The sequence below is a fragment of the Malaclemys terrapin genome, chromosome 2 (assembly GCF_027887155.1).
Source record: "Malaclemys terrapin pileata isolate rMalTer1 chromosome 2, rMalTer1.hap1, whole genome shotgun sequence".
Lineage (NCBI taxonomy): Eukaryota > Metazoa > Chordata > Testudines > Emydidae > Malaclemys > Malaclemys terrapin.
Genome location: NC_071506.1, coordinates 281,097,635 through 281,107,334, shown reverse-complemented (window position 1 = coordinate 281,107,334; position 9,700 = coordinate 281,097,635). Strand labels below are relative to the sequence as shown.

The window sequence follows — 9,700 nt, the reverse complement described above, 5'->3', positions numbered from 1 at the left end:
AGGTGCGGAGCGCAGCAGCGGCGTAGTTGGGCTGAGTAGAACCCGGCCCCTTCTCCTGGGGGAGGTGAGTGGTTCCTGCCCGGCGTGGGGGATGGGCGGTGTCCCCCCCCTTCCCCCTCCGCACGGCCGCTTTGCCAGAGGGGAGCGCACAGGTCCCTGCTGGGGCCACTGGCGGGCAGCCGGGGGGGCACTTCGTGTCGGGGGGCAGCGGGTGTGGGGGGCGCTGCGGGGGGGGGGCCCTTAGGCCAGGAGGCCGCTGCGGGGGGGGGGCAGTGGGGCGTGGGGGCCCCCTAGGCCGGGAGGCCGCTGCGGGGGGTGGGGGCCCCCTAGGCGTGGGGGCCGTTGCATAGGGCAGCGGGGGGTGGAAGGCCCCGGGGGCGTGGCAGGGGGAATGCTGGATGTGGGGTCAGTATGAAGCATTTCCGAAGAGCCTGTCCATGATCCTAACCTGGGCAGAAGCTTCAAACATCAGCGAAGCCAGAAGCGAAATAGCGGAACCAAGAGAGGTTTGCAATATCAGTGGGCAACTGAAGATTAGTCCTCTTGGAAAATGCAGCTAATTCTTGGGGGGGAATTCCCTAGAAAGACATTCAGTGGGAGAAAGAAGAGTGGGATGCTCTAACGCTGGGGGAAGGACCGTGGAAAGTGGATGCTAAACGATGCAGGAGTTAACAGTGTGATGTAACCGCATGTGCAGAAGCATGATGTCACAGACTGGGAAAAATTAGAAACACTTGTCACTTACATAATGCTTTTCAGGTGATGAGCTCAATGCATTTTACAAAAGAAGGAGCATCACCTCATCCTCATCATCTCAGCAAAAACTGAGTCAGAGAGAGGTTAAGGGACCTGCCTAAGACTACACAGTAATATTGGTGGCAGAGCCAGAAATAGAATCCAGGTCTCTTGGCTCCCAGTCCGGTATCCTACCCCCTGGATCACACACAGGTCTTGTGCAACTGCATCTGGAATATCACATTCAGTTCTGGGTGCTACAATCCTAGAAAAATATTGACACATTGGTAGGAGTTCAGAAAAGAACAACAAAACTAATTGGGGGGCCAGGAAAGATTGCAAGAGTGAAAGATGTGACTTGATTAAGTGGTGATTAAAGGATTGGGGAGAGACATGATGATGTACAGATATTTAAAGGGTTAAAACATGAGGGTGGAATGGAATTTAGTTTGATACTCAGGGATATAACTAGGAGTAATGAAATTAAAAGAGGTGGGGTGGGGGGACGTATTCTGAATCCAAGCAAAGGTTCCTAACAGTGGGATGTGTCAGGCTGTGGAATATTCTCCCTGAGTAAAAGCAGAAATACCATTGCTTGGGATATTTAAAACTAGAGTGACAAGACACTAGCAAATACAGTGTGAGAAACAAACACAGCTGGATTCTGGGGGACCGGGGGGAAGAGGGTGCCATGGGCCGGATGAAATTAACCAATGGGCCCGATCCGGCCTGCGGGCTGTAGGTTACCCACCCCTGACCTAACAGTATCTACACAGGGGCTTAGGTTGGCTTAACTACATGGCACAGAGTGTGACATTTTTCACAGCCCTGAGCGATGGAGTTAAGCTGTCCCAACTTCAGTGTAGACCAGGCCTGCGAGGGAAAAAGAGGGGGAAGCAAACAGACCCTCTGCACAGGGCAGAGTAAGTCAGAATAGTCAATGGTTTTGACAGGAATGTCAAAATGTCCCTGCTTTGGCTGCTTCTCCGGCTGGCTCCTGAGTCCTCTCTGCAACCCACATGGTTGGGGGAGGGCAGGCACTGCTTGGGTCTTAGGGCCCCCCTAGAGAGAGAGAGTGGGGGCGGCAAGGAGGGGTTTGTCTCTGCTGCACAGTTCTGGGTGTAGGGGAGTGCCAGGACAAGGGTGGCCTTGGCTGGGCTCTGTTTTCTCCAGTCTCTGTTTTGGCTGCTTCTGGTCCTACCAGGTGGAGTATCTGGCTGGCTCTTAGCTCTTCAGGAGAAGTAATCACAGCTCACCACTGGCATAGCCACAGTAAACAGTTTATGGCTGGAACAGTATGTTTAATTCCTTCCCCTCCAGCATTCCATCCCTTGCTCTCTTCTTTTCTTTTTCTTTTTTTTTTTTGCGGGCGGGGGGGAGGGCAGGTCTGTCATCCTTTGCTAATCAGGCTTCTTGAAGTCTTGGCTTCAACTGTTATGTAATATTGTGTGCTATTAAATAGTGGCCACATTCTGTGTGGTTGGTGGCTTCATTGTTGAATGAAATGATTCCTGACTCACTAGTTTATATACCATTTACATTTCTAAAGCACGTTGGGATCCTCTGAGACGACAAAGCCTGCTATCGAACGAAGATGATTAATATTAAGCATATTATGGGGAAAATGTGTATGCAATAGCTGTGGAAAATTACAGTTTCCAAAGTCACCATTAGTAATAGATCTTTGCTGGTGCATTCTGTCGTCAGACACAGAGAGAAACTGACTAGCAAGGTAAAAAATGTATAGCCCTCAATGAGTCAAAAGTCATGTGACCCAAAAATATATAGCATATGTAAATCCCCAGTAGCTGATTGTTTTCTTCTACTGGAGAGAGAGAGAGGAGTTTCGTCAGGTGTCTGCCTTATGTCAAGAGTTAAAGAATAAAGATACTAGTAAGCATTTATCATTAGACTTTTTCTTTTTGGTATCAGGTGTAGTAGGATTTTACCCTTTTCACAGTTCATTTGTTTTTTGCTTTGGGCATTAAGAAATAGAAAGAGAAAACAAACAATAACAAAAACTAACTTGCTGTCTTGAATACAAAGGACAAACTTACAAAGATAGCAACCCTGAGGCTGCCTGAGAATCCTGAATCTGCAGACAGAGGTAAATAACTTGATATATAATATTTATTATTCCAGTTATGGTGGCATGGTTGAAAGACCATAGTTAACGTTGCATCAGAGATTTTAGTTTAATTATGTATAGGATCTGGGAGAAAATGTTGTTTGAATGGGAAGCTATTGGATGTTTACAGTGAAAGGAAGGATGGTTTTATGGACTTTTTCCCAAACCCTAGAAGTGGTTCATGTCCAGTCTGAGATCTGGCAAAAATTTAGAGTCAGTTGCTTTATTCAAAACTGTCCTTACATTCCTATAGACAGAATGCGAAGAAGGGCCATACCAAACAGTAGGAGGATGCATTATTACTAACTGGGCCTGACAACTGAGAAACAGCTTGTTCCAGTGGGTAGGGCACAGGGCTGGGAGTTGGAAAACCTTGGTTATTTTTCAGGCTCTGCCACAAACTTCCTAGGTGATCTTGGGCAAGTCTCTTAATGGTTCTGTACCTCGGTTTCCTCATCTGTAAAATAGGGCTGATATCCCCTTACTTAACGGAGGTGTTGAGAAGTGTATTAATATTTGTGGTAGATAAGGTGGCTGAGGTAATATATTTTATTAATATTGTTATGTCTTCTAGACTTTGGTCCGCTAAAAGATATTACTTCACCTACTTTGTCTCTCTGATATGATTGTTAATATTATTTGGGGCAGAAGCTAAGTAGTGTAACTATTTTATTTATTTTAAAAAATTAAAATAAGTACTTACAGGTGAATGCCAGAATGGTAAATAGTCTCAGTCTTTTAAATAAATAGTAATAGAGAGGGTAAAAACACATCTTTGTCTTTAAATTGTTGTTCAAACTGTCATTAAGGGTATACAGTCAATTTGAAATCTAGTCAATTTCAAAAAGTTAGGCCTGGTTTACACTTAAGTTATACCAGTCAGGGGGTGTTACTGTTTTTGTTTTGTTTAACTAACTTAAGGGAACCAACATAATGTTATAACTGTGCTTATACTAGCATACCTTATGTCTGTTCCCCAAACAAACTTAATCTATACCAGTATAAATACTTCTATATTGGTAGAACTGCTTCCACGTCTTGAGGGTTTTGCTGATTTAACTGTACTGGCAAAACCCTTAGGGCAGGTCTTCACTACGGGGGGGGGGGTGTCGATTTAAGATACGCAAATTCAGCTACGCGAATAGCGTAGCTGAATTCGACGTGTCGCAGCCAACTTACCCCGCTGTAGGGACGGCGGCAAAATCGACCTCTGCGGCTTACCGTCGACGGCCCTTACTCCCACCTTCGCTGGTGGAGTAAGAGCATCGATTCGGGGATTGATGAATTGATCCCCGAGAGGTCGATTTCTACCCGCCGATTCAGGCGGGTAGAGTAGACCTAGCCTTAGTGTTAGGTGCTGCACCTGCTCTGGGGTATCCCTGCTAATTTTTGTAGTTTTACAGTCACACGTCACTGTTCTTTAAAAAATATTTTTCTCATCCATCTTTCTGTGCGAAAGACCCTCACAAACAAAAGAAAATGACTGCCTATACATAGGAAACAATAAAATTGACTAAACACAAAGTGGTGTCATGCCCAGAGTAAACAAACTAGAAAAACTGATAAATATGTTGGTATTTTTTCTCTCTTCAAACCTTTCAGGTATAAATCTAATGTATTAGATATAACAGTAGTAAATAAAAAATTTCTTGAGATAATTCTTTCTAAGCCTCACAGTACTCTTGTGAAATAGAGAAATATCACCAATTTATAGGTGGAGAAACGGAGACAAAATGTTTTAGCAACTTGTTCAAGTCACACAGCAAATTGGTGGCATAGCTAGCTAGAAGTCATTGCTCCTAGTTTTCAGCCTTGTGATTGGTCTGCTGGCTAACCCTCCCTATATTTACTGGATTTTCTTGTTTATTTTGGCCTCGGCCCCAAAAGTAGCTGACTTGAAGTTGTTGTAAAGGAGATACTGTGATATGTGTGTAGGATTATAATCCTGCTAGGACAAACGGTTACAATTCCAAACATACATCTTGCAAACATCTGCTATGGGCTGGATTCCAGTGCCCTTATTCATGTTGTTTTCAGTGCGGCTACCTGTGGAGTAAGGTACTAAACTTCAGTGTGTCAGAATCTGGCCCTGTGTGAGTAGTCCTTATGCAAATAGGCCCGATGATATAAATGTGATTAGTAGTGTGAGTAACCAAGGTTAGATCCACAGGTAGGAATGTCCATGCCAGGGGTGTATATGAATGTACAGTATGTGCTTAGATATATATACAAGATCTGGTGTCTAGCTGTAGCATGCGGGCCATAGGAGAATCAGACTGATGATATTCAAAGCAAGACGATGGTTAACTTTTTGTCTCGTATTAGAATTCCTGAAAATTCTCACAAGGGGAAGCAGATCACAGTTGAAATCAAACCAGCCATTAGTGTCACAGCATAAATTGCTGTCTAAATTAATCTGATTTTGGAGGCTACCCAGTGTAAATAACCGAACCTTTCATTGCTTAAAGCAAATAAAGTACCATAGTACCTTAAGCCTGTGTTGCAACCCTGAGGATCTATAATTTTTGTTATGATACATCAGACTTCAATAAGATAATTAATACATGAGCCTTTAAATCGCTATTATCCAGTCCCTGCTCACAAGAAGTAATATAAGTAAGGAACACAATGTGGCTGTTATAGAACTTGTGGAATGTACAAACTCATACAATTTGAGCATTACAATTCTGGGGGAATGAAAGAAATTTAGAGAGGAACAAGGTGGGTCACAGGACAAAAGAAAGCAGCAGAGGACTACAGGAGCAGGAGATGGTCCAAGTGGATTTTTGGAAGCTGTGTTCTTCTCTCCCTCTCTCCTTTTCCTCCAAACACGTGTGCACTAAAGTTACGATTCCAACGTGGAGTTTTTGACATGAACAAACCATTCTTCAGGGACACGATTTAATCAGAGTCCCTGGCTGGACTTACAGATAGCACCATAAAATTGATGATGATTCTTGCTATTCTGACATCATAAATTGCCGGTGAAGTTTGGGTAGTCACTGGACCCACAGGTCAAGTGATATTACCGTAGTCCAAAATTCTGCAGTTAAAACGTTTTGTGCTACTCCTCACGTATTGGAACATTGTTGGGTCCCCTCGTGTCTCCTCCTCGTAGCCTCTCCCCACACCGCTGCCCCTTAGTGTTGCCTGCCTTTAGTCCATAGGCGTGTTCAGGAGGCAAAGCTGCTACAGCAACTACATTCTGTCACATTTTGTTTAACAGCTTTCCTCACAGGTCCTGAGCTCTTTGAGGGCCAGAGTGGCATCTTTTCAACTCGGTGTGCTTGGCTTTTGTATTCCAGCAGGATAAATTTAAGTGTGGATTATTATAATTTTATTATTGCGTAGAATAAATTGTAAGCATCATAGAATCATAGAATATCAGAGTTGGAAGGGACCTCAAGAGGTCATCTAGTCCAACCCCCTGCTCAAAGCAGGACCAATTCCCAGCTAAATCATCCCAGCCAGGGCTTTGTCAAGCCGGGCCTTAAAAACCTCCAAGGAAGGAGACTCCACCACCTCCCTAGGTAACGCATTCCAGTGCTTCACCACCCTCCTAGTGAAATAGTTTTTCCTGATATCCAACCTGGACCTCCCCCACTGCAACTTGAGACCATTGCTCCTTGTTCTCATAATGACGGCTGTATTAGTCTCTTGGTCATCTCTGGTTTCATGGAGAACATAAAAGCGCTGGAAAAAATCACTTTCTGCCAGTTATTTACTGACCAGATTCAGAGAAAAGCCCGACAGGTGTAGATGTGATCAAGGTCAAGTCATTCCTTTTATGCTCATGACAAGCAAGTGTGTTGTGTAATGGGTGTCAGGTTCTAGAACCTTGTGCAAAGATGCAGAGCTGTTTAGGTGACTCATCCTGGCAGTCAGACCAGGTGGATCCTGTTCACTCTAACTCCGTTTATAAAAGGTTTAGGTTAAATGTCCCTGTAGGCTAAGGCAGGAGTGGGCAAACTTTTTGGCCCGAGGGCCACATCCGGGTATGGAAATTGTATGGCGGGCCATGAATGCTCACGGAATTGGGGTTGGGGTGCGGGAGGGGGTGAGGGCTGTGTCTGGGGGTATGGGCTCCGGAGTGGGGCCAGGAACGAGGAGTTCAGGGTCTGGGAGGGGGCTCCAGGCTGGGGCAGGGGGCTGAGGTGAGGGCTCTGGCTGGAGGTGCGAGCTCTGGGGTAGGGCTGGGGATGAGGGATTTGGGGTGTAAGAGGGTGCTCCAGGCTAGGACCGAGGTGTTCAGAGGGCGGGAGGGGGATCAGGGCTGGGGCAGGGGGTTGAGGCACGGGGGGGTGGGGAGGTGAGGGCTCTGGGGTGGGGCCAGAAATGAGGAGTTCAGGGTACGGGAGGGTGCTGCAGGCTGGGGCAGGGGGTTGCACTTTGGGGGGAGGTGATGGCTGGGATCCCGGGGTTCGGAGGGTGGGAGGGGGACCAGGACTGGGGCAGGGGGTTGGGGCATGGGAGGGGTTCAAGAGTGCAGGCTCTGGGTGGCTCTTACCTCAAGCAGCTCCCAGAAGCAGCGGCATGTCCCCTCTCCAGCTCCTATGCGGAGGCGCAGCCAGGCGGCTCTGCGCGCTGCCCAGCCCACAGGCACCGCCCCTGCAGCTCCCATAGGCTGCAGTTCCCGGCCAAGGGGAGCTGCAGGGGCAGCACTTGGGGCAGGGGCAGCATTCGGAGCCCCCTGGCTGCCCCTAAATGTAGGAGCTGGCAGGAGGAGGGGGCATGCCGCTGCTTCTGGGAGCTGCGCGGAGCGGGGCAAGCCCCAGACCCCACTTCCCAGCAGGAGCTCAAGGGCTGGATTAAATCAGCTGGTGGGCCGGATGTGACCCACTGGCTGTAGTTTGCTCATCTCTGGGCTAAGGGAACTAGGGACATAGGGGTCGCATAGGAACAGTTGAGCTCAGGATGTTTAAGTCAACAATAAAGGAAACTCCAGGCATGGCATGAGTTTGGCTCCTATGCAGCACATGTGTATTGTGGTAGGAGCAGGCTGGTAGGGCCACTTGCTTATGTTTGCCCAAAGACGTTTTTTAAAGAGCTATACAATGTTCATGCTAAACTGAAGAATTCTATAATGTGTAGAGGGGTACATTGGTATCTTTTTGGTAAATCAAACAAGTTGTCTCTTGTGCTTAGATTAATAGAAATCATTTCTGCTTCTCTTAACCTTTGAATGCCCCTGGGTAGCACTTTGAGACATGGCGAATAGGCAGCTAATGCCTTATGTGGTATTTACAATAATTTATTCATTGATGTGTATGGAAAGGGACATACAAATGAAAGCCTGGGCTGTTTTTACAAAGATGGGATTTTTCACTAACTATACTCTATTTTGGTACATGTTTAAAAAAATGTGCTGAATAAAGCATGTATATAAATGTATTTTATTTATAAAGCACCACCCCAACCACAGCACTACAGATTATCAAAATACAACCATATACTAGTGATTCAAATATCATAAATACACAAAAGTATTTCAGTGAAACGTGATCATTTGGGAACGGGGAGGAGAGGCTGGGGAAGGCTTGGGGGGAGGGATAGATCAGTGGTTTGAGCATTGGCCTGCTAAACCCAGGGTTGTGAGTTCAATCCTTGAGGGGGCCACTTGGGGATCTGGGGCAAAATCAGTACTTGGTCCTGCTAGTGAAGGCAGGGGGCTGGACTTGATGACCTTTCAAGGTCCCTTCCAGTTCTAGGAGATAGGATATCTTCATTAATTATTATTATTATTAAGGCTGGAGTTGCTGTCAGAGGAAACAATAATAAAATACCCTTTTTTTTTTAAAAGAGGAGTCTTTTCAAGGTGAAATTGGAGATGGATCAGAAGAGGTGGCCAATCCCACCCCCTAAAGCTCATAGCAGCCAAACCTTGGTTACCTGCATATCTGAGATGACCTAGGGGCAACATTGAAAGATGACTGGTGCCTCAGATCAGTTACCCACCAGTATGGAGCCTATGGGGACATCCTAGATCTGTGCACCCTAACTTACAAGAATCACCTCAGATGTATTTTTCTGCCTTGTTTACTTGTTTTCTTTTTCTCACTTTGAAGGTGACATCACTGTAGAAGAGGATCCTAACAGCGAACTAATGAATGTGGACATATGTATCCATGCGTGGCCCTGTTCCTATTACTTAAACACTGAGAAACGATGGGTCTCTGGCAGACTCTCACTGACTCCTATTGTGGTCAGGTTTACAGCTGACAAGACCGGAGAGCTTCTGGTCAGCTTCCATCTTTCCAGCATCAGTGAGATCAAGAAGGAGTCCTCCAGTTTAATATTCAGCTCCCTCACAATTCTGGAGAAGGAAAACACCAAGCACTGGTTCAGTTCCCTCCAGCCCAACAGAAATGTGGTCTTCAACATCCTGGAGCACTTCTGGAGGGAGCAGCTGCTGTCGTGTCCAGGGGCTGGAGCTCAGGCAGATTCTCTGCACACGACGAAAGGGAAAGAACTGACTGGTTTACTGTCTGCATCCCAGAAACGTATGGAGGATACAACAAAGGTGCTCCACTATCAGGGTGAACAGTTTGATAACATCATGAAAGGACTGAACAAGATTGACTCTGAAATGGATGTAACAGACAGGTACAGTAGCATAACTGGAGCTGAACAGTAATTGATAGTTCATATTGTATATGTCTGAAACCTTACTGTAAGATTTTCACATTCAGTACTCATGTGACTCCGTTCTATGCACCTTTTTTCAAGTTGCAATGCTTTATTCTTCCAGTTTTGTGTTAATTAGGGAGTGTTGAGTATGTCAGAAGGCTTGGTGATTTTATGATGTCGATAATCCTCTCCTAGGGCTAGGATGAGAAC

At 46.1% G+C, this 9,700-nt stretch overlaps 1 protein-coding gene across 2 annotated transcripts in view; it reads left to right on the top strand.

Annotated features, from left to right (window-relative positions):
* Positions 1-21: 21 nt before the first annotated feature.
* The window catches only part of SNAP47 (synaptosome associated protein 47), a 35,100-nt gene continuing 25,421 nt past the window's right edge, over positions 22-9,700 (top strand). The window contains exons 1-3 of one of the 2 annotated variants that reach the window (XM_054016725.1): positions 22-64; positions 2,782-2,842; positions 8,929-9,466. In XM_054016725.1, coding sequence (XP_053872700.1) covers positions 8,967-9,466 — 500 coding nt within the window. In that variant the 5' untranslated portion in view covers positions 22-64; positions 2,782-2,842; positions 8,929-8,966. Of the gene's footprint in view, positions 65-419; positions 507-2,781; positions 2,843-8,928; positions 9,467-9,700 lie in introns of those variants that run through there. The other variant, XM_054016723.1, reaches the window with a different exon arrangement.